The sequence below is a fragment of the Protopterus annectens genome, chromosome 5.part1 (genome assembly GCF_019279795.1).
Source record: "Protopterus annectens isolate FY-2018-M chromosome 5.part1, PAN1.0, whole genome shotgun sequence".
Lineage (NCBI taxonomy): Eukaryota > Metazoa > Chordata > Ceratodontiformes > Protopteridae > Protopterus > Protopterus annectens.
Window position 1 is genome coordinate 557,812,017 of NC_056736.1, and position 25,647 is coordinate 557,837,663.

Here is a 25,647-nt window from a genome sequence, read left to right on the forward strand (position 1 = left end):
ACAGACTGCCACAACAGAATCTGCTAGTAGCAGGGGGAAGCCACTAGTCCAGGTACACGTCCAGGACCTAGGGTTAAATGTTTTGAATGCAACCAGTGGGGCCATGTGGCATAAAGATGTCCACGGAGGCAAGGTGGGGAACAAAAGGTGAGAGAGACAGTAAATGGGAAACACAAAATGCCAATAGTGGGTTGTTTTGAGACACCCAGGGTACTGAACTGCCATCCTGCAGATGTCCTGATACGGAAGGATTTGGATGAGGCAGTACCATGTGCTTATGCAGTTACATGCAGTCAGGGTAGGAGACAAGCATGCGAGTCTGGTAGCCTGGGGAGACCCAGACAGACTGCATACTTGCAGCCAGGACTGGTGAGGTGGTTACTTCAGGGAGGGAGCTACGCTGTAGCAGTGAGACTGAAGGTGAGCCACAGCTGCTTGGGGGTATTGATGTTCCCTTGGACAGAGTGACTGCAAAGGTAGAGGGGAGTAGTAGTACCCAGGCTGAGAGTGAGGCACCACTGTCAAGAGGATGCCAGACTTCCTGTGGAAGAGGAGCTGGGAAGGGTTACAAAGAGAGTTGAGACAGGCTCAGCTCTCAGACCCTACACTGCAAGGCCTGAGGCAGGTAGCAAGTAAGGCAAACGAGTCTCAAGAGAAGGGGGAATCTGTATAGTGGGACAAAGGGTTACTGTACAAAGAGTGGATCCCTGAGGGAGAGCTAGAAGGTGAGAGGATACAGCAGTTGGTAGTGCCTAGAGCCTACCATCAGGCGCTTCTAGCCATAGCCCATGATATTCCCTTTGCAGGTCATATGGACATAAAACGTACAAAGAGCCGTATTATGCAGAATTTCTATTGGCCTGGAATTTCCAGAGATGTAACAGGGTACTGCAGGACCTGTGAGCAGTGCAAAAAGGTAGGCAAGGCAGGAGACAAGGTGAGAGCTCCTTTGATGTCTTTGCCTGTGATTGAGAAGCCATTTCAAAGGGTAGCTATGGATATTGTGGGGCCTCTGAGTACCCCAAGTTCCACAGGTAAAAAGTATATCCTAGTGGTAGTGCATTATGCTACACGATACCCGGAGGCAGTGGCTCTGTCCTCCACTGAGGCAGAAAAGGTGGCAAAATGCTTTGTTACAGATTTTCAGCAGGGTAGGTTTCCCAAAAGAAATACTGACTGACAGAGGTGCCAATTTCATGTCAGACCTGCTGGCTTGTCTGTGGACGTCCTGTGGGGTGAAGCACCTGAAGACCACCCCTACCATCCCCAGACTAATGGTCTTGTTGAGAGGCTAAACTCTACAATCAAGTCCATGCTACAGGCATCTGCAGACCAGTTTAAGAGGGAGTGGGACAAATATTTGCCCCATCTGTTTGCTTATAGAGATTCTAGAGATTCCCCAGGAATCCACAGGTTTTTCACCCTTTGAGTTGTTGTACGGGTACAGGGTAAGTGGAACCCTAGATTTAACTCGTGATGAGTGGGAAGGTGTGAGTGAACCTCACAAGGAGTCTGTTGTGGCATATGTCCTAAACCTCAGGAAAGGCTCAGGAAACTCATGGGCTTGGCCCAGGAGAACCTGGCAGAAGCCCAACAACAGAAAAAGGTGTGGTATGACAGGACTGCTCAAGCTAGAGGGTATGCTGTAGGGCAGCAAGTAATGGTTTTCATTCCTGTCAGACACAACAAGCTGCAAGCAGTTTGGGAGGGACCCTACAACGTGGTAAGAAAGGTAAGTGATGTTAACTACATGGTGGAACTGCTAGGCAGGATGCAGGGGCACAAACTGTACCATGTTAACATGATGAAACCTTACCATGACATGGAGGCCCTTGTACTGAGCATTTGCAGTGGATTGCAGGAGGAGTCTGAGGGAGATCTGGTGACCGATCTCCTCAATGACGCTCAGACTGACACCTCAGTGGAAGGGGTAGCAATGTCCCAGCAGCTATCTCTTACCCAGATTTGAGAAATCCGAGCAGTGTTACAGGACTTTGGGGACACGTTCATTGGGAAACCAGGGTGCACCCACCTGGTGCAGCACCAGGTGGAGACAGGACCCCAAAGGCCTATTAGGCAGGCCCCTTATAAGGTGCCCGAGAGAGTCAGACTCTGAGGGAGGAGATACAGGAGATGCTGGAACTAGTGGCGATTCAAGAGTCAAACAAACAGTCCCTGGGCCTCCCCAGTGGTGCTGGTGCCAAAGAAGGATGGTAGCACCAGTTTGTGTGTGGACTACAGGAAAATTAAATACTCACACAGAGTCAGATCCTTACCCCATGCCTAGGACAGACAAGGCCCTAGAGCAGCTGGGTGGGGCTAAGTATCTTACAACCATTGATCTTACTACGGGTTACAGGCAGGTGCCCTTGACTCCCAGTGCTAGAGAGAGGTCAGCCTTTGTGACTCCTTTTGGCTTGTATGAGTTCACAAAGATGCCCTTTGGGATGAAAAATGCCCCAGCAACTTTGCAAAGGCTGGTAGATCATATCTTAGCAGGAGGGTTTGCCCTTGCTTACCTAGATGATATTGCCATCTACAGACATTCCTCACAAGAGCACCTTCAACATGTCAGGAAGGTGTTGGGCAAATTACAAAGGGCAGGGTTGACCACCAAGCCCAACAAATGTCAGGTGGCTATGGCAGAGGTCTCCTACCTGGGACAGAGTGGTGAGTGATAAGATCAGGCCAGAACCTGCCAAAGTAGAAGCCATTCAGGCATGGCCTGCATCCATTACCAAAAGGCAGGTGAGGGCATTCTTAGGGGCAGCGGAGTACTACAGAAAGTTTGTCCCCAGTTATAGTATTATAGCAGCTCCCCTCACAGACCTGACCAGGAAGAACAGGCCAGATAAGGTAGTGTGGACCCCAGCATGTGAGCAGGCATTCCAGGAGCTTAAGGAAGCTTTGGGAAGACCCTCTGTGTTAGCCAGTCCAGATTACACCAAAGAATTTGTTGTACAGGTGGATGCTTCGATCCATGGGGTGGGGGCTGTACTTAGCCAGATTTCTTCAGAGGAAGAAGAGCACCCAGTGGTTTACCTCAGTCGTAGGCTCCAACCCAGGGAGGAATGCTATGCAGCTGTAGAAAGGGAATGTCTACCACAGCATGGGCACTGCAGAATCTGTATGGAAGAAAATTCACTGTAGTGATAGGTCACAATCCCCTAACATGGTTAAAACAAAGCCAGCCAGCAAAATGCCAAGTTGCTAAGATGGAACCTAGGGTTGCACACATATGTCAGTGCAGCACAGCAGTGGGATTAGCAATGCCATTGCAGATGGGCTCTCAAGACAGGGAATGGGGTAAGGTATACTCAGCTAGACCTAACCCTCTCAAGCAACGTTTCTCATGGGGGGGGGGGGGTCTGAAGACAGGTGAAGGCTGCCAGCCTAGTCAGATAGAATTTTGTAGACAATTCTGTCATTTGTAAATATTAATATAAGCCACAGACTTGTTCTCTTAAATGGAAAAAAGTGGTGTTAAATGTGGAACTGCAAAAATGTAACATAGCACTCTGCTGTAACAAAGCTAATAAGTCAATTCTTTGATGTCAAAACTTGGAGCTGATATGTCTGATGAAGGAATTCTGGCTATTGTCTTGAGACCCGCGCTAATTGGTAGAATTTGCATGCATAAATTATTTTATTGTTCTGGCTTCTTGACCAGCTGCAAGATCAAGGGCTATTAACCTCTGAGAATCTGTTAGCCTGGGACCAGAAAGAAATGATGTAATCTGAAATTAATCAGTGGTACTGTGTTATCAATTTAAGGACAGACAGAATAAGAGTATTAGAGCATTTTGTCTTGAGAACATCCAATGCAGCACTGCCTGTGTCTAGATGCAAGTAGGGTTTTAGAACTGTATTTTCTCTTAGATATAGATAGGAAATAGAAAGATTAAACTAGTTTGTTTTTCTGTGATGTCAGAACTTTTCTACAGTATTAAGTATTTCTCGGTGATCTCTGAACACTTGACTAGCACTGTGTAGTAAGAAGTATTGTCTTGTGTTTTTATTATTTATTATTAAATATTTTTAAACCTTTCAACTGTGGCTGTTTTATGTAGAGCTAATTTAAGCTCTAGAGTACATTGCATGTATATAGTGATACTGTACCAAGTCACTCTAATAAGCCTTGACTGTTCAGTCACACTTACCATTTGGATAATATTGCACAGTGATAATTGGACACGCTTTCAGAAGGGCCTTTGAGTAGCTGATATTAGTGGGTGGTGGCAGCTGGTACTACCTTTAAGACTGGGCAGAAAAGGGGTACAGCTGGAGAACCTGTGCCAGCCTTCCCCAGGAGTGTCTGAGTGGATGTATAAACTTTTATCTCAAAGTGTTGTGTGAGCTACTTGGGCAGGGACATAAAGCACTAGTTGGACAGAGGGTGCTGGAGGTTTTAGCTTGCCTACTAGGCTGAAATCTGGACCCTACAGCTGTGCCAGTGGGGAGTCTTAATGGGGACCTGGAGAGAAAGGGAGCAACCAGCCCCAGACTGACTGTGATCTCTGTGTGCTCTCAATGGAAACTGTACTTTACTATGCGTGTATTTATTATACTTTCCCTACATGGACACCTCTCTGGTGTTAGTAGTGAGGATGGAGGCTCCTTGATTGCTGGGCCAGTGCATGGGGCATCACAAGACTGAAGGGAAAGGCCTTGAACTGACAGTAATTGGTTCCAACTCAGAAGTGAAGAAACCTTTTTGGAAGCTGGAGTGATTCTGATGTGCAAGCATCCTGAAGGTCAAAGCAAATGTAGTTCTCCTTTAGACGAGGTACAATTGACGGCACTGTGACCATTCTAAACAGGGTCGTCTTCACCTACATTTTCATGTAGATGAGGTCCAAAATTGGCCCGAGGTCCTTGTTCTTCAAAACAAAAAGAATTGTGACTAATGACCTGACTACCTGGCCCGGTGGGTTCTCTTGGATGGCTCTTTTCATCAATAAGGATTGAACTTCCTTTTCAGACACTTAACTGGTGGAGTGGAACCTGATCAGCTGCCCTTGAGATTTGGGAGGGGGATGGAAAAAGGGTATGCGGCATCCCCCTTGATATTATCACTCACACCTAGGCATCCCGAGTGATGGCCAACCACATGGAGGCACAGGAGTATATACAACCCCCCCCCCCACGACTACCTCCAGATGGGAGCAGTTAGATAGCCCTTCAGGAACAAGATTGCTGGCAGGTCAAAAATAGCATGTGTGATTCTGGGTTCCTTGGGCCTCCATGACTTCTGGGGTCTGCATCTATTAAAGGGCCCACCTCTGCCACAAGTGCCCCATCAGAAGAGGAGTCAAAGGGAGAATGTTTGAACTTCTAGAAATAAAGATTTGGAGCCCTTTTTGGTTATAATTGTATGGTCTCTGTGGGTTCTCAAATATCACTTCCAAGGCAAATGACTTCCCACTCTGCTCACACCTCTGCATGCATTCCTTGACAGTGAGGCTACAAACATGGGGAACTATCACATGGCACATTGATAAAGAATGCTTTGAAACAGTCCACACCGTCACACAGGTGGAGCCAGTTAAGGCACTTCATGCAGATGTACAACCCACTGCCCAAGCCAGTCCATCAGCTACCTTATGTACGAGTCACATGAAAAAGTTAGTAATGTTATATATTGTATTCAAGGTCACCTCCATCTGCTTCCTTGAGTCTGGTGTTGAAGTTTCTTTTGAGTATCTAGTCCTTGCTTGGCCAGGTCCCTATGAGGTCTGTTCATGTGTGTGGCATAGTTTCAAGGCCATGATTACAAAGGTGTAAGAAGCATATGCCAGCTTCCTTAATCAGTCAGTTGCCATATCTTCGATCAGTTACTTCTTGGTGGCAGTAGAGACAATGATGGAATCCACCAGGGGACCCCATTCATCCAATATTGCCTGCTCTTGGTTGGTCTCAGTATTTTGTTAGGCATCCTTGGAACTACCTCGCAAAATTCAGGCTCTTGCCATGACTTCCGAACAAGCCAGATATATCAAATGATTGACTGGGGGAAGCTAAGCCTCAAATAAGACCTTGTCAAGAGGAGGGGCGGGGTTCAGCAGATCAGGTACCTTTTTGGAGCTTGAGCTTCAGAACTTCACCAACTGCAACATTTATTTATTTATTATTGATTTTATTTTATATTTGTTGACTGGGATAGTCCGACTGGATACATGTCCATTTTCAGCGGAAGCCCGGGGAGAAAAGCTCCAGGATAATAATTCACATTGAACATTTAGTAAAAGCTAGTTTCAAGCAGATTACAATCATAAGCAATACCAGCATTTAGCACATATATTACTAATTTATTATGAAACACTTTACAAAACATAAAATTATTTTCAAAGTTAAACATACATAACATTACATTCAGGTTTAAGACACACTCAGATGAACTCTAAAGGGAGCTCTCTCCATCATCCAAGTCAGACAGAGAGAGCTCTAGATGCTTTCTCTTGTTAAGTCCCCTTTCTCAAAACATCAGGTGGGGGGTATCTGAGTCTTCAGAGGAGGGAAAGGGTGCCCGAGCCATTTGAGGCTTAAAGCTATACACTGACCACTGGTCACATGTGTGGTCTGAAGAGTAGTAGAAGAGTGCCCAGGGGTGGAAATGTGACCCATGAAGCCTCAAAGATGGAGTTACATGTGGGTACAGAAATCTGGGTGTCGAATGTTGATCTTGTCCCCCTCAGGACAGGAAGATGACCTTTCAACACTAATTTGCTTCTCCTATGTCCTTTGTCTGAAGGACATGCATATATGGAAGTCCACTGTCAAATGATCAATGATAGTAAACACTAATTTTTATGAATGTGCTAGTTTGGGGGTGGGGGGTGAATCTTGCGCCTACATTAAGAACGCTTAAGGCTTCTCTCTCCTTGTCATTCATGACTACAGAAAAAGGTTCCATGGATGTCAAAGAAAGTCAAAAGACATGACACACACACAAAATAACTGACCATACCAACAACTATATTATACCCAAAACTCACTTGTAAGGGCCAAGAATAACTATCCTACAATTACATGTCATCCTAAGGCAAAGGACCCCAAGAAAGAAAGGCCTGCAAAGTTGCACAACTTAGAGAGTGTAATAAGGAGAATAACAGAAAGAAGAAAACAATGTCAAAATTGCATCAACAATTCCTAGTTACGTTCTATAGATGAAAGCAGCAAAAACTACACAAAAAAACATTTTTATATGGAAGCAGTGGCATACTTAGCTGCACATCGTAGATTCTACCATGATGGCAGTAAACGAGATTTGAGGGAAGCTGGGCTAACAGGGCAGGTGCACTATGGGAGGGAAAGGTTTGAAGAGCTCGATTCTTGAGCACTATCTATGCTGGTACAGATCTGACAAGAATCTTGAAGACCCAATAGTCTGATCGGATGGAACTAAATGTACCTCCATATGCGATTCTAGAGGGGGAAAAAAAAACACCAGCTACTAGATCACCCTTCTCTACTGCAGAGGAGAGAGAGCAGCAAAACCTAACTTTCTGGATTCTATTTGTGATCCAGTTTGCTATCCAATCAGTTACATTGGGATTAACATTTAGCTGGGACAATGTATCTATTATACAAAAGTATAGGATGGTGTCAAACCCCACTGCAAGGTCTAGATATGCAGATTGTAATGATCTGGCCTCACCCATTGCTTCAATAACCTTCTCAAAAATGTCAACCAAAACACAACTGTTTGGTGTCTATCAGTGCAATCAGCATAACCCTGAGGTCACAGGGGCTCATGCAGACATTATCTCAGCATCATCTCCATGGGAATAATGAATGAAGGAAACGACAATTGTAAAAAGGAGGAGAAGGAAACTCTAGAACATCTAGCATCAACAAGTAAAGAGATGCTATCAACTATGCCATTTGTTTAAAAATCTAGCACTGCACAAAATCTACAAAATATACCTTTAAAAGCAGCATCAGAGTCTGGTTCCCACAGGATAAGTCTACTATGAAAAGAAACTGGCATGGAAGAGCACACATTTTATGCAAAGTATGGCTAGCACACTGCATGGACAGATGGAAAGACACCTCATACGGAAAACAAAAACGTTAATTAAAAAAAACAGTTTCATCCCTTAGACACTGATATATGCATGCTAGATTCTCAAGAAGACTATCATCCTTAAGATGTGTGATCCTCCAGTAACACCTTTTAAAATTCACATACACTGTAATTATAAGCAAGACCCTCTGGGATGGAGGGGATCAGCACTAGTAAATGCAGAAAAAACGGTCATCATGTAAATTAATGTTGCAGGCTTCAAACTGCATAAAGCATATGATCTGAAAGTCCCAATCATTAGACCCCCAGAGGAAAACTATGAAATAATTTTTACAGTCTCCATGGAGAATTGTCATAGAATGGCTTATAAGTGGAAACACAAATGCCACAATCACTGGTCCCTGAACAGAGAAAGGTTACAGACTGGAAGAATGATTCATATGGCAACAGCAACAACTGCTCAACAGGGCTAGCTATACATGGAGAAGGATAAAAGTTAACTAGAAATTTCAACAGACCAAGCACAACTTCTAAATGCTTCTACTTCTGACTATATAATCTTCCCCTAACAAATACACATTCCAGTGGCCTGTACACAAAACTTAACAAGGAAAGGGCATCCTATTCAAGAGTATCCTATTTTGTATCAGTAGCCAAAAAGCTCAACAGAACTGATTGAATTACACTCTTTACCTACCCATACTGACAGACTGTATGAAACAAATAATAGAAATGTGAGAAAGGAACGCTAGATATTACATTGTTTCTACTACAAAGAAAAACATTTATTGGTGAACCAGTTCTTACATTCCTCATAGAAAAAAGTGTTACCAGTTGCACAGAGTAGAAAGAAGCTTGCTGAAAGGGCTAGGCTACTGGAACAGTGGTAGGACATTTGAAACTATTGCCCGCAACTGAAGACAGACTAACAACTCAGGAACTGGCGATCCAGCTGGTGTGGGGTACCACACTGTAAATTCCAAGTCTTCTTCATTGAGGGGTTGCTGTAAACAGGCACTCTCTAGTTAAAAAAAAAATGGAAGGTGGTGTCACGGATAAATGCAACCTGCTTAAGTTACAGCAGAGGGAGGTAGGGCTGGGAAGGCTGAAGCAGATACCTTCCAGTCACACAAAAACACAGCACACAAGAGACACATATGATGTCACTGCATATGCTGTCCTAGTTAAGGACAGTTGCCCAAAATTCAAGTTGTAGCTCCACCCAGTAAATAAATAATCATCTTCCTCTTGCAACTGTGGCATCTCCTTTCCTAGAATCTGAGACAGTCACTTGGGGGAAGGGACTAAAGTTTAGTGACAGGGACCAAAGAAATTTAAAACACAGCTAAGAAGATTCAATCATCTCTCTAAATTGGGATAATAAAAAAATAACAGATTCAAAAAAAGTGTGAAGAGCTGTATTAGTAGGACTAAAGGCATCAAAGGAAATATTTCCATTGTCTAACAAGGTAAACAAATAAGGTTAGAAATAAAATCTGGAAGACAAAAATCCAGCATAACTACTACAGCTGGCCTAACCACAGGTAGTCAAAGAAGATGGCTGGACATTAAAAGGGAATTGAGTATCCTAATATCGGACACTGCTCATAAATGGATGAGACCCAAATGTCCCCTATACACCACATGGAACAGGAAGACATCTGCTGCAGACAATCAAATTGCACAAAGAATCTGAAAGTCACAAACTCTGCCAAAAGAACTGCCCCTAGTGATGTACCCCAGGGTTCATTCCTTGGGAAATTACTTTGGCATTTTCTTCTCAGAGGTCAAAGCAAGGATTCATGGCTAAGTCTGCCGATAACTGTAAACTTGGTGCCATCAAACTCCCTAGAGGACACCAAAATCTTCCAAGAGGGTCTTTGCCAAACAAATAACTGGTGTTAAAACCATGGACTAAAACTGAATGCCAAGAAATGTATAATTGCATCCTTCAGCAAGCACGACTCCCCTTTTAGGTATTACAACGACCTGTCCTTTTGATCATAATGTATCCACTGCTGTAATGCAGTCCTTTTTCATTGTGCAGCTTATAACTAAAGGAGAGATTCAACTTGTGACAGGGGAAAGTGAAGATATTGGCAAGGGATGGTGAGGATAGAGTCCTCCTATTAAATGTTGTGTATGACCCTGTAAGGCATTTGTGAACCCACAATACCATAGCTTCAATTACTTTTAGATCCTAGAGTTTACAGGTTCATAGGTTGGTACTGGGCTATCTGCCCGAAGGCATATATTAGCCCAGCCACATTGTGCGGTATTCACCGCCCCTTTAATAGTTTCCTAGACCCTTGTACTAGCAGCTAGTACCCTTGGCCCCTATCTAGTTGTGCTGTTGGTGTGATCCCCAGTGTGAACTTTCTGTTACCTATCCACTCATCAAGGTTCCTCTTGAAGAGTGATAGTGAGGGGCTCTGTCTTATGTAGCTCGGGACCCTGTTCCACAGTAAGGGAAGTCTCTGCGAAGGGAATCTATCCCTCCAGCATGTTCTATTCATTGTTGTGTTGAGGTTTATATCCCTAGAGCATGTAGCCCGAGTAGATTTGGTTTTGCTAAGATGAAGCATGTTCAACAATTCTGGGTTGGACATGGCTCTGTACGTTAGACAGAGATCGCCTCTGAGAAAGTGGTATGCAACAGAGAACAGTCTTAGCTTTTTCAATCGTGCTGCATAGGGCAACTGTTTGAGGCCAGTAATCCTCTTGGTTAGGTACCTCTGTGGTCTCTCCAGCTGCTGGAGATGTCTAGCCAGATACATTCCAATTGGTGCATTGTACTCAATAATGGGTCTGATGAGGGAAGAGTAGAGGGTCACCATTACATCCTTAGATCTTGATGCGAACCCTTTCGTGATCAGATGTGTCACATAGAAGGATTTTCTAACCACTTTGGCAACATGGTTATCAAAGGAAAGCTGACTATCTACTTGGGTCCCTAGATCCCTTATTTCTTCTTCAGATTTCAGGGGATTACCTCCTATGTTGTAGTTTGTGGGTAACTCTGTTTTTTCCAAAGGGGATTACTATGCATTTTTTTGCATTTAGCTTCAGACCATGGCTTTGACACCATGCATCAGTCTCATTTAGGCCCTTCTGGAGGATCTCCATGTCGGCCGGAGACTCTATTATAGCACCCAGTTTGCAGTTGTCCACAAACTTAGACAGCTGCAGCTCTTCCGTGCTTGCCTGTACTTCTGAGAAGTATATGCCAGACAGGAGGGGCCCCAGGACAGAGCCCTGAGGCACACCACTCATTACTGGTCTGGATTCGGACATAGATCCTGCTACTCTTACTTTATGGGATCTGTCTGAGAGCCAGTTTGCGATCCATCTTGTGACGTAAGAGTTTATGCCCAGGCTGGTGAGCTTATCAATAATACCTGAATGGGGAATGGTGTCAAATGCTTTAGCAAGGTCAAGGTAAGCCATGTGTACCTCCTTTCCCTTATCTACAGCCTGAGTAACTGTCTCAAAGAAATCCACCTGGTTCAGGAGGCATGATCTGTCCTTGATGAAGCCGAACTGTGTGGGGTCCAGCGACTGGAGGTTCCCAATCTCTCCATTTATGAGTTCCATAATGATTCGCTCCATAGCCTTACAGATCAGACTAGTCAGGCTTATTGGTCGGTAGTTCCCAGGGTCAGATGTGGCCCCACCCTTGTGTAGCGGGACCACCGTTGCCGTGCACCATTCTATGGGCACATATCCTGTGGAGAGGCTGAGACTAAACAGGGTATTAAGATGCGGGGTTAATTCCTTTTGGAGCTCGCGTATGACACAGCCTGGGACACCATCTGGTCTCATGGAGGCAGTAACGAAGCTGGATACTGCTCAGGTAAAAAAGGTGATTTATTTCCAACGAACAGACAATACAATATGAGTGCTTTCGGGCGGTTGCCCTTCATCAGATAAAAAACATTACTAGTAAAACTTCTATTTAAAAAACAGTTGACCAATCAAAACTCAGTAAAAAACCCGCCTTTTGCTTAATGTTGGCTTAAGGGGGACTACATCATTTAAGCCTGGATCCCTATGTGCTGTTAACTCTAGGATCCATCTAGATTCAGCTAACTCAGTATTTAATCTAATGTCCCCCCCCCTATTTGTCAACTTTAAATTTACAATGACCCTGAACATAAACCTATGTGTGGGGTGATCCCTAACATGCCTATATAAAGCATTATGTTCATCATTATTCCTGATATTAGGACTTGTAGGACCACTGATTTAGTGTACATAGCTGAGTGTAGCTCATGTCCGTGTTTTTATGTAGGGAAGACCAATCAAATGCTGAAGGCTAGGATCCTTCAGCATATTTCTAATATCAGGAATAATGATGAACATAATGCTTTATATAGGCATGTTAGGGATCACCCCACACATAGGTTTATGTTCAGGGTCATTGTAAATTTAAAGTTGACAAATAGGGGGGGGGACATTAGATTAAATACTGAGTTAGCTGAATCTAGATGGATCCTAGAGTTAACAGCACATAGGGATCCAGGCTTAAATGATGTAGTCCCCCTTAAGCCAACATTAAGCAAAAGGCGGGTTTTTTACTGAGTTTTGATTGGTCAACTGTTTTTTAAATAGAAGTTTTACTAGTAATGTTTTTTATCTGATGAAGGGCAACCGCCCGAAAGCGCTCATATTGTATTGTCTGTTCGTTGGAAATAAATCACCTTTTTTACCTGAGCAGTATCCAGCTTCGTTACTTTGTTTGTTTGCTTTGGATTTTTACGTTTGCTGGGTTTTGGCAGAGCAACACCCTTCATTCTTTGGACTCATGGAGGCAGTGTTTTTAGCTTTAGATGGAGCCTTTGTTACGCAACGTATCAGTAATAACTGGACTTACATAATCCCCCTGGAACGGTAATAGGCCCTGTAGGTGGTGAGGGGGGGGGGGTATTTGCACTGAACCGGTCAGCCAAGATGTTGGCAATGTCAGAAGGGTCAGTGTATTTTGTTCCATTTTGTACTAGCTTAGAACAGACCTGAACGTTGCCATTTAGGTTTTTGACGTAGCCATAGCAGGCCTTATGGTTATCCTTGGCATCATTATGCATTATGTACAACTTCATAAGGTACACTGTTACATACTTTAGCTAGATCAAGGTAAGCTGTACAAGTACATAAATTAATGTAGGGTGGCCATCACACACACATTATGGATGGAGTTAGTTTTTAATGCTCTGTTAAAACTGTTGAAAAGAGGATATACTTGAAAATTTATGACTGCACAAATTAGGCTTATCTGCTCCCATGGAAATGGTGTTTCTGACCTTACTGAGGGCACAAATAACCATGACAGATGTAATTTCACATTGAATTTTATTGTCTGAAGGAAGAGAGGATAGGATAAGATCATAAGATCTTAGAAGGTTACAATGCTAACAGCTCTTGCGCATTTTTAAGCCTAGACATTCATGCCCCAATTTTCCCCTGAAATCTGCTCTAAATCTGTATACAGGTGTGTTAGGAGTACCTCTTGGTTTTATTATGGAGATACCATTATGTTGCAACACAAAATGTATTCTCCTTCACCTTCACTTTTAGAATATGGTTGCAGTAGGCCTCATTATTGTCACCTGTCATGATATCCATCCATCCACAACCCTTTTTCCCCATTTTTGCACATGGGGTCAGGGTGTCACTTCAACAGTAAATCATCTAGCGCCAAGATTCACACCACTGGGTGACTCTCATGGTTGTTCTTCCATACCACCCTACACACACTCCTATGACCGATTTAGACTATCCAATCATGACATTTTATATCAAATGAAGCTTTGCTTCTATTGATTGTTCTAGGGAGTTCTTTTCAGATGGCCGTGGCCTTAACTTTGCTGCACTGGGTGGGCAAAAGTCTAAAGGCTTTGCATGCTTTTTCATTTGCTTATAAAAAAGCTTGGTTTTGCAACTCCACCATTTAGGTTTACAGAGGAATTTCTTACCATTTATACCTCACAAAGATGAATCTGCTGATGTTGCCATTTAAACAGTTGTAGTGGGTTATGTATGATTCACCAGTAGGTTGCGAGGAAAGCCTAATAATAACCACATCTGACTGATGTAAGGTGACTACGGAGTACTGCAGTTGTTACTTGAAAAATACTTAAAAGATGGTATCAGTTAAGTTTAAGCATATGAAGAATGTTACTATACTGTGGTCAAAGGAAAACAGGGGTCGGGTGATGTTTAACTTGGCATGGTCAGCAAGGATGCCAACAAACTAATGGGCACAGTATTTTTTCATATAAGGGGTGGCGTAAGCCACAAAAATTTGGGCTATGCTTATAAATGCCTTAGGGCAGATAGCCTAGTATAAACCTATGAACCTATGAACCTATGGATGTTGGTCAGGAATATACTATATTTCCACTCCTGGTCGGCATTTATGTCACCTGTTCAAGATACTCAGTGTTTATGAAGTCTGATAACTTGTGGGCACAATTAATTGCTGAAGCACAACATTCCCAGTTACTGTGAACCTTGCTTGAAAAGAAAATGTCAAATGCTATCAGATTCTAAGTAATATTCTTTAAAACCTCTGGATGGCAAGAATTGTTACTGCACCAAATGGGTGTTTATCACATGGTTGGAGGCAAAGATCAGCAAAAGAGATTGAATATGAAGTAATTACACACTGACTATATTTATATGTACAAGACAGCACAGGGATGAGAATTCGCTCTTTGCCCACTGCAGTGTGATGTCAGAGTTAGTATATACAAAGTAGCGGGATGTGGGCTGCAAAAGACTTGCTAGTTTGCAAAAGAAAACTAAAAAAAGTCTTTTGCCTTTTTCCTAACTAGTCTTGAGCTACAATTGTTGGATTATTTTGCATTCAAATTCTTATCATTTCAGCCATTTGACATACACAAATTTCATATATACGTATATGTATGTGTGCACACGTGTGGTGTGTGTGTGTGACTTTCTCTACATACACACAACCATGGATATACATACATTCAGAAGCAAAATAACCTAGCAAGACTAAAAAACATAAGATGATTACTTTCTGACATTGATACACAATGTCTGTGCATTATCTGTTTTTGCACCAAAGTAAGGGACCAACATACAAACCAATCAAAAGGGAGCTATAACCAAAGCAGTCAAACTAAAACTAAAGCCCATAGTGCTACTGGCATTTGGCTTGAAGCCAAGCAACTAAAAATTTTACACTCAGAGTGGCAAATGTCATGCAGCTTCCTCTCAGTATCCAAACTGAAATTTTCACCCATAGGTGACAAAAGCTGCAGGACCTGCATCCTTAAAGGCATAAACATCAAGTAACCATCTTGCAGTTTCAAGAGTAGGTGCAAGCTCCCAGATGTTGTAAACAAAATGCGCTGGCTTCCTGGTACAGAACACAGACATCAAGAAGCTAGGTGATAGAGAAGTCTGTACCAACCTCATAGAAAAACAGACTACTCAGTTCTCAGTGATAGCAGTCACTGCCCGACTCCCAGAAACCAGCAATGACAACACCTTGAAGGAGAGAGATGTCAGCACTGCTTTCTGAAAGCAGTTGTCAGTGAAATGGACATTTCATCTGTCACACAGCTAACAAGGCTTTCCTGTGAAGAGTATAAGAAACCAACAATACACACAACAGTTAATTCATAGCAGACAATAACAGTGCAATGGTGTGTGTAACATCCCATTAGTTACTGAAAAGGAAATGTTGCAGTAGTCCAGCTATGATGGAAACATTAACAATACAAATTAACAAGATAAATTTACACAGCATAACAAAGGAGAAAGAGGCTAGGAATTTATAATTGGAAAATGTAGCAATAAGTTAAAGGGCAAATATGACTGAAATAGACAGCCATCAACCCCAAATTGTGGAAAGCCTATCCTGGTAAACCAGTGCATAAAAGTAATACAATAAAGATCATCTGATTTAAAATAAAGTGGAGCCTGTAAGAGGTAAAGATAAAAGGCGGCTCCTATGACTGATCAGTCAGTGTAAAATCAGGCAATGATTTCTTCTTTAAAAGCCACATTTTCTAACACTGGGCTCACAGAAAGTACAGTTGTGTACCTACCATAAATGTAGATGTTAGAGTGTATTCACTGTTGCAGTCATTACACTTGGGTTATCCTGCTGGCAGGCTAACTGCAGTCGGCCTGAATTCCAAAGTCCTGGTCCGGCGTCGGTTGCTGTCACCTCTTCCCTGATGTCAGTGCGCCAGGGGTATAAAAGATGCAGCCGACGCCATTTTCTTCAGTTTTTCTTGCCCCAGATGTCAGGTGCCCCCAAAAAGGTAGGCTAAAAAACATTGCTTATAAAGGCATGCACTAAAACAAACAATACCTTCATCTACAAGCAAATACGCCACATAGGTTGTATAGGATAGAGAAGTACAGATATGTCCCAGCAAAGAAAGGGGGATGGTGGGTGGGTAACCTGGACTGCAACAGTGAATACACTCGAACATCTACATTTATGGTAGGTACACAATTGTACTATGTTCATCGTGTTTCACTGTTGCAGTCATTACACTTGAGTTGAATCTCAAAGCTGAGGTTGGGCGGCTGGGTCTACATAGAATTAGGAGTGGCTACAAGGCCCTGCAGAACTGCAGTGGCAAAGCCTGCTCTGGATTTAGAGTAAAGAGGTAAGTGGTAGTGCTTAGTAAAAGTGTGCACTGAAGTCCAAGTTGCAGCCTCCAAAATATCCTTGGTTGGTACTCCTCTGGGGAAGGCCGCTGAGGTGGCTGCTACCCTGGTAGAATGTGGTCTAATGCCCTTAGGCACTGACTTGCCATGTTGTGAATAGCAGAAACGAATGCAGTGTCCTATCCATTTTGAAATAGTCTGCCTTGAGAGAGCCTTTCCTTGTGATCCCGCAGCATATGCCACTAAAAGTTGCTCAGTCTTTCTGAAAGCTTTAGTTTTGTCCAAGTAGAAGCGTAGCTGTCTGTGTATGTCCAAAGAATGCAGAAGTATCTCCCCTTTATTCTGTGGGTTTGGGAAAAAAGTAGGCAAATGAATGGTTTGGTTAAGAGCCACATTGGACACTAACTTAGGCATAAAAGTTGGGTTTGTCCTTAGAGAAACCCTGTCTGGATGGAAGATAATAAAAGGTTCCACAGCCATTAATGCCTGTAACTCTAAGACTCTTCTTGCTGAAGTTATTGCTAGGAGCAGAGCTGTTTTCCATAATAAGAATTTTATCTCAGCTGTATTGGCTGGCTCAAAAGGAGGCAGTGTGAATTTTTCCAAGACAAAATTGAGGTCCCATGCAGGTATTGGTGCTCTCCTTGGAGGTCTTATGTTTTTGGCCCCCCTGACGAACTGCCTAAGCAATGGATGTGAAAAAATAGGTGGGTCTGTATTTTAATGAGCTGAAATGGCAGAGGCATGGATCTTAATTGATGAGAAGGATAGGCCTTTGTCCAGCATCTCAGTTAGATATTGTAAAATCTGAGGAATATTTGGAACAAGCGTGTCTATTCCTTGTGCCTGGTTCCAAGCACAGAATCTCTTCCATTTTTCTGCATAAGATTTTCTGGTGCTGGGCCTCCTGGCCTCCAAAATAACATCCATAACCACTTTAGAGAGAGGTGTATTCTGAATGGTTACACTATCCACCATGCAGCTAGATTTAGGGTTCTGAGTTGGCTGTGCAGGATCTGATTGTTTTGTTGGGTCAGTAAATGAGGAATTTGAGGCAATGTCCAGGCTGGGCCTTGGGACAAGCTCCTTAGGATCGGGTACCAGTATTGGCATGGCCAATCTGGGGCAATTATTATCATTTGTGTCTTCTCTTGTCTGACCTTTAGGAGTACCTTGGGGAGGAGAGGCAGTGGAGGAAAGGCATATACTGTAAGGTTGTTCCAGCTGAATAAGGCATCCACTTTCCATGCTTGTTTGTGATAAGTCCTTGTGCAGAATCTCTGAAGTTGGCAGTTGTGAGGGGAGGCAAAAAGATCTATGTCTGGGCATCCCCATTTCCTTGTTATCATGCTGAAGATTTGTGGATCTAGTTTCCACTCATGAGGATCCATGAGGTTTCTGCTTAGTTCGTCTGCCAGAGCATTTGTTATTCCTGGCAGGAATTGTGTTTGCAGGTGTACTTGGTAGGTCAATGCTGTGTTCCACAAAATCATGGCTTGTCTGCAGAGGGGGTAGGAATGTGTGCCCCCCCTGCTTGTTTATGTACCACATAACTGTGGTGTTGCCCGTCTTTATCAGCAGCTGTCTTGGATGAAGTAAGTCCTTGAAGGCTGTCAGGGCATTATGTACAGCTAGCATCTCTTTTTGATTGATGTGAAGATGCCTTTGGCTTGGGGGCCATGTGCCCTGAATACATTTTCATGCCATGTGGGCCCCCCAGGCATAATCTGATGCATCTGTTGTTAGTGTTTGCCTAGCTGTGGGTAAAGTGAATGGCTGTCCCTTGTTGTGGTGACGGGCCTGTGCCCACCATCGAAACTCCTGTTGCAGGCAGGGAATGAGTGAAATTAATGATTCCAGGCTGTGGCAATGTTGAGTCCAAACAATTTTTGGTTTTTAGATACCATTGTAGTTTCCTCATATGCAGTCTTGCATATGGAATTAGCAGAATGCAGGAGGCCATGTAGCCCACAGCCTGCAGAATTTTTCTTGCAGTTAACTGGGTCTTTGTTGCCATGCTTTTGAAGTAAGAAGTCAGTTGCCTTTGTTTGTCTGGCGTGAGATAAGCCATCTGGGCAGTTGTATTTAAGCTTACACCCAGGAATATTATCTCTTGAGAGGGTACTAGTTTTGATTTTTCGTTTACTGTGTACCCTAGGCAAATTAGTAATCTTTTTACAAACGCCAGATGCTTTAGTAGAATGTCTTTGGTCTCTGCTTGAATAAGGCAGTCGTCCAAGTAAGGATATATTTGAATTCCTCTTTGTCTGCAAAATGCAATTACTGGTGCCAGGCATTTTGTGAAGACCCTGGGTGCAGTAGATAAGCTAAAGGGCAGTGCAGAGAATTGGTAGTGCATTGAGCCAGCTATGAATCTGAGGTATCTTCTGCAAGATTGTCTGATTGGGGCATGCAGGTATGCCTCTTTGAGGTCCAAAGCTACAAGCCAAGCCGTCTTGCCCAGCATGGGCAGAAGCTGCTGCAGAGTCAACATTTTGAATTTCAGAATGTCCAGAAAAGTATTTAGACTAGACAGGTCCAGAATTGGTCTCCATGCTTTGTCCCTTCTTGGTACTAACAAAAGTCTTGAGTAAAATCCTTGTCCCTGCTCTTGTTGTGGCACTGGCTGAATAGCCCTCATGTCCATGAGAGATGAAACTTGTTTTTGTGCCTCTGCCCATTGATTGTGTGGTAGGTCTGGCATACCTTTTGCCTTTGGAAGGGTGTGAAAGTGGAACCTGTAGCCCTGAGAGACTATATTTAGGACCCATTTGTCCTGGGTGATCGTGTGCCAATTTTGTGAAAAAAGTGCTAGTTTTCCCCCTAAAGGTGCTGCCAAAAGATAAATGCTTGGCATTGGCAGAGGGAAGTCATTGGGACTGTTTCCTATATGGCTGAGATTTGTCTTCTCCGCTTTTGGAGGTAGAAGCACCCCATTGTTTGGGCCTGTATGAGCCCTGGGGCTGTTGTTTGCCTCTAGGGCGTATGTATGTGCCTCTTTGTGGCCTGCCTGACAGGGGAAAGGACCAATTCTTAGAAGGCCAGTTCCTGCTAAATCTAGGTGGCTGTACCTGTAAGAAATCCTTCACTGTCTGCATACATTTAGCTTTATCCTCCCTTTTCTTCAACACCTCTTCTGCCTTAACACCAAACTAAGTATCATGCTGTAATGGAGCATCCAATAATTTTGCTTTAACGTGATCAGGCAGAGTCTGTTCCTTTAACCAAGCATGCCTTCTAATAACAGATCCTGTTACAGCGGCCCAGCAAGAGGCCTCCAGTGAATCATAACCACATTGCAAAGTATGTTTTCCCACTTGTTCAGCTGCATGCAATAAATCCTGCAATTCCTTGTTCTCAAAACATTCAGAATTTGTCAACATTTTCTGTTTTAACATAGACATTAAGTATTGCTGATATTTAAGCATATGAAACTGACAATTTAAAGCCCTTACAGTCAAGGTAGCAGAAGTGTAAACTTTTTTCCTCCATCTGTCCAGTGCCCTAGAATCTCTATCTGAGGAGACAGGGTTTTTTGCAGTAGCAGCTTTCACCCCTTTGGGACCCTGAGAAATACTTTCTGGGTCAGCAGCAGGGTTTTTATACAGAAATTTATGAGAATCTGGAACCCTGTAGTATCTGTCTGGCTTAACAGGTGCAGGAGGTAAAGAGTCGGGAGACAGGCCGGACTCTGAAAATACATCATCTACAATGTCTAGAACAGGTGGAATAGCAAGAGGTCTGTGCTGAGGTAGAAGAAGAAAGTCTCTGAGCCTTTTCTTAGAATCTGAATAATCTTGGCTCTCCCAGTGGAAATGCTCCCTCATGGTATGCAGGGTTTCCCCAAATGAGTAATCCTCAGGAGGAGAAGCTGAAGGAATATATTCTTCAGCATCAGAATCCTCATAGGGAGGAATAGAGTATCCTTGTTCTGAAGAGGAGTCAGAGGAAATGGAAACCTGATCAGAGGAATCATATTCAGTATCTTGCGCCTAGGCCTCTTATCAAGAGGGGGATGGGAACCCTTGATCAAAGTAATTAGGTCTTCATCATTTTGAACATCTGTTTCTTAGGCATGGAAGTCTGTCCTGGAGAATGCTGTACTTGTTTCCTTGCCTTTAAAACTGTTTTAGTCTTTGTCTTGGATGCTGAAGTTGGCTTGATATAAAGCTGTGTAGGTCTGAAAACACCCTCAGAAGCCGATGCCTGCTCTGCGTCTCCGGATCCATCTGAGGGATTAGTTTCCGAAGGCCTAATACCTTGAGTATCCAGAGGCCTAGTTTTCTCCACGTGGGAGTCGGAGGCGGCCTGTGGCTCTGAGGTAGCGGGTGTCAGGGGCTGCGAAAGCGCCTCACTGAGAACCGGCGAACCAGCGACTGGCCTAGAAGAGGCTTCGTCGTCGGTTTTGGACCTTGGATGCCTGTCCTTTTCTTTTTCCTTGCACTTTTTATGAATTCCGGTCATCGGTTGTTCCAACGGCATTATATAGTTAAACCTTCGGCCAAAGTAATGAAAAGCAAAATCGTACCGACACTTTATAGTGTGTTGGATGAATCTAGCACAAAACCGACAACTAGCAACGTCGTGATCAGGGCCTAGGCAAGGAATACAGTAAGAATGAAAATCCATATGAGGTATTTGCTTCCCACAAGAAATACAATTATTAACTTTTTCTGACATCGGTCTGGAGCAAGAAAAAAGTTTCCCCAACAGGGTACTTAGCTTTATAGAAGCCTTCGGATCTGAAATTCAATTTTGAAAATCTCACTAGTTGGCCGACTGGCACTTGCGAACTGCTTTTGCTTCGGGCACGGCACGGCAAGAAAGACTGAAGAAAATGGCATCGGCTGCATCTTTTATACTCCTGGCACACTGACGTCAGGGAAGAGGCGAAAGCAACCGACGCCGGACCAGGACTTTGGAATTCAGGCCAACTGCGGGTAACCTGCCAGCAGGATGACCCAAGTGTAATGACTGCAACAGTGAAACACGATGAACATCTGTGCACTAGTGGATTTGTTCAAGCAAAGATCGCTTCTGCAAAATGAAGTCTATTAGGAGAAACATTGAGTAGGAATCTAAGTTAACAGAGACGAGAAATCAATTTCAACTATGTTAATAATATTAATCAGTGAAGCTGTTCTAGCACATAAGTAGCTGAAAGTAAAAAGGTGCAAAAAATTAAGGCTCTTTGAAACTGAAGAGAAGGATCCAGAAGGGGTCATAAAGAAATAAATCATGAGTAAAAAAATTCACAGACCCTAGGAAAAAAATCTAGTAACATAATAAAAAGGGAGAAAAATAATAGTTGAAAGGAAGACCCAATTGGATTCAAAATACCAACTCACAGCACACAATGTTACAGTAATGAGATCTGGTAAGATATCACACAAATACTGTCTAAAAAGGACAAAGTCTACTAAATAATAAAGGAAAGCTAATTAATGAAAGCCATCAAAAATAATCACATATACACCTAAAGCAGCATGAAGTCATCTTTGCTGCTGCATAAATGCTCACAGTGAGGAAAAATAAAGCCGAGGGATGAGGTGTACTGTGGGAAAGAAAATGTTTACACACACTAATTTTTACATACTCAACTGTTTCAGTATTAGGGCACCAGTCCTATTAGCTCCTGCATATTTTTGAGTCTGTTCTCTGCAAAAATGTACACTGATCTGAGACCAATAACTCTTAAAATTACGAGCTGTCATCTAACCGAGAGGTTGGAACGGTCAACTTTGTTAATTAGGCAAGCTCAATGGACAGAAGTGTGCCTTTGTTTCAAGTGTGACCTAGTAACACCCTGCTAAGTTAAATGATTTGCTCTGCAATACAGTTTGTAAATAATTACTGGTGGAATTAAACCCAGGAATATAGGAACCAGCCTTAACTATCTTACTAAACTGAAAACATTTCATATATGCCTTCTCAGGAACAGTGAACACTACAACACAGCCCTCAGTTCTACCTCTGATTCACACAACTCATGTAGACAAGCACAAAAGACAAAGGAATGTCTTATCCAAATCGGAATAAAAAAAAATATTAACATTGCTGCAGTACGACATACCAATTTTCAGTTTAACTTTTGAAAAATTTAAAGCCTGTACCAGAGTGACTCACATTTTATGCTGACCCAAAATTGCACTGGTTTAATTAACTCTCTAAACATGACTTGTTTTACTGGGCATGATTAGTGATTTGCATTCCACTTGAAATAAACAAATAAAAAACAGGAAGCAGTATCTGAAAAGTGCATAATCTTTTAAATTTTGAATTTGCTCCCTGCAGACAGGAGTTTAGCCTAAAATTTACATTTGTACCCACACCTCATGCAGTTGCCTCTACTACCCTCCCTTCTTTAAAAAAAATTACTAAATCTTCAAAATGCTGCCTCTAAACATTTGGCAAAGTAATGCATTATTTTTGCTAATACCACCTATAACTATAAAAAGACTATTTTGAGAAGTATATAGAAGCACATTTTGTACAGCTGTATACATCAGATATGACAGATTTATACTTTTTTCCCCAGCACAGAATGTTCCCAACGGAGTACACTGAGTATGCCTAGCTACACCCATGCCTGCAGAATCGTATGTAGTCATCACTAGCAAGGCACAGTACTAAATTCTCATATGTGCAAACTCAAGGTAATGCATAACTAGTAGAGGTGTGTGTGTGTGTGTGTGTGTGTGTGTGTGTGTGTGTGTGTGTGTGTGTGTGTGTGTGTGTGTGTGCACGTGTCTACATACAAACTATCCATTTAAGAACTATACTGTAATAAGCAATCTTAAACAGCAACATACCTTTTAAAATTGTTATATAGTGCAAGCAGCAAGTCATATTTCTTCAACAGTCTTGTCACAACGTTATTAACTTTAGTGCTAATGGTGATGATAGTCATGTCCATCATTGTCAGGAGGTCATTAAATAAGCTCACACTAGAGTGAAAAAAAACAGGGTTACACCATCGCTTTATGTGCTCCATACATATATTACTACTGATATCTTTTAAACATTTAGAAATGAGTTAAAATAAACAGCTCTGGGGGCGTAAATGGACAAAGCCCTGATTATGACCCAAATGAGCCAGGATCAATTAACAACATGGGCATCTGACGGAGTTGGCAGAGAGGATGGGCATGCCCATCCTTGGGGGATTGCCTGTATTGATGAGGATAGAATGCTTAGTGTGCCATGGTGGAGACAAGAGCTCAAAGCTCTCACTGGGATGTGCACACTGGATGGCCAATGCCCATTGTTTGCATGTCCTCATAGATCATGCCTCACTGCCTGTCCAGCCTACTTGTACAACACCAGCACAATGAGGAAGGGACACAGACAGCCCTGATTTCCAAACTCCTCTCCCTGGTCATGGGAGACTCAGAACTCATATGGCCATGAATGCCATTCCCAGCCACATGGATAGGGCCCATCCAGTGATGGGACACAATGAGTGTCCACCAGTGTGCTGGCTCCTGGGGAAGATTGGTGCTACAAAAGTAGCCAGGGATCTGAAGTCATCAATAAGTTGACCAACAAAACAAAAAAAGTGAGGCTAGCAATAAAAAAAAAAAAAAAAAAAAAAAAAAGAAAACAGCTCAATAGTGCTAAAAAACGAAAGTTATCCACTTACCATAACATTAGATTCAAGTTGTCGGATTTATGTCCGCTTCAAAGATGTGGTTTGTCAGATGTGATGGGATTAGACCTCGTCGCTGATCTCAAAGCTAATTGGATCCAGAAGTCGGACTCCTCTCCTACCCATAATTCCCTATGCTATACCTCAGATGCTCAGATCAAGTTTGCCCCCACTACTGCGAAATATATAATCAAAGCTACCTACAGAAAGAAAACCATTTACCAGAAAGGTGGTCATAAACTTGGTGATGTCAAATTGCTGAAAAAAGTTATTTCAGTCTAGCGTGACTGTGCACAGATGTGGAGTACCATCCACTCAATCATGTAGTAGCCATAGGTGACAAATTTGAATGGGGTTAGGAGGGGGGAGTTTGACGAGAATGAAAACTGGACAACATGGATCCAACGTTATGGTAAGTACATATCTTTCATATCAAATGTTGTCTATTTTCATCTGTTCAAACACGTGGGGCAGAATCCCAAGCTGTCAAACTGGGTGGTATCAAGGAAGGACATTCCTGAGTATGGTGAAGCCAAAGAATGAAAACAATCTGGCTTGTGTCTAACTTGTAACAAGACACAAAGGTGTGTACCATTGCCCATGTCACCACGGCACAGATGTCATCAATGGCTAAACCTCTGTTGAAGGCTGTCAGTGTAGAAACTGCTCTTGTTGAATGTGCTTTTAGTTTATCTGATATGCGAAAAGAAATAGGATAAGGTTACTTTAGAAACTGCCTTTCCCAGTTTTGCTTTGGCAAAGGAAATGAATAACTGATCATCCTTTCTGAAGGCTTTTCACCTGTGAATATAAATCTGAGTTGTCTGTGAACATCTAACAAATGTGAAATGTATTATCCTTTGAGTACCTTGGAGAGAAGACAGGAAGATGCATTAACTGGTTTAAATTAGTTTTGGATGCCACTTTAGGTTTAAATGATGTGTTAGTTCGGAGGGAAACCTCATCTTTGTTAGAAGAGAGATATGGGGGGATTTGAGGAGACAGCTTGTAGTTCCGAGATCTGGCTGGCTGGTGTTACTGTGACCAAGAAAATTATTTTCCATGTAAAAAATGTTGAGTCTGCTGTGGTGGTTGGATCAAAGACAACCTGGGTTAAAGCTTGCAACATAATGATGTCTCTAATGGGAGGTATCAGCAGAAAAGTACCTTTGAGGAAGGCTTTTGAGATATGCTATTAACATATCATTGCATCCAACATAAAAACTGGAAACTGCAGCCAACTGTATTTTAATAGATGCAAATCTGGAGCGTTTGTCAAACAGATCAGACAAACTCAAGTATGGAAGAAACTAGTACTGGA

General features: G+C 42.7%; 1 protein-coding gene across 2 annotated transcripts in view; it reads right to left on the bottom strand.

The window, feature by feature from the left end:
* Nucleotides 1-25,647, bottom strand: part of RB1 (RB transcriptional corepressor 1) — a 3,440,561-nt gene that overhangs the window by 2,980,484 nt on the left and 434,430 nt on the right. For both annotated transcript variants that reach the window (XM_044073175.1, XM_044073174.1), the window contains exon 4: nt 23,491-23,625. In XM_044073175.1, coding sequence (XP_043929110.1) covers nt 23,491-23,625 — 135 coding nt within the window. The remainder of the gene's footprint in view (nt 1-23,490; nt 23,626-25,647) is intronic.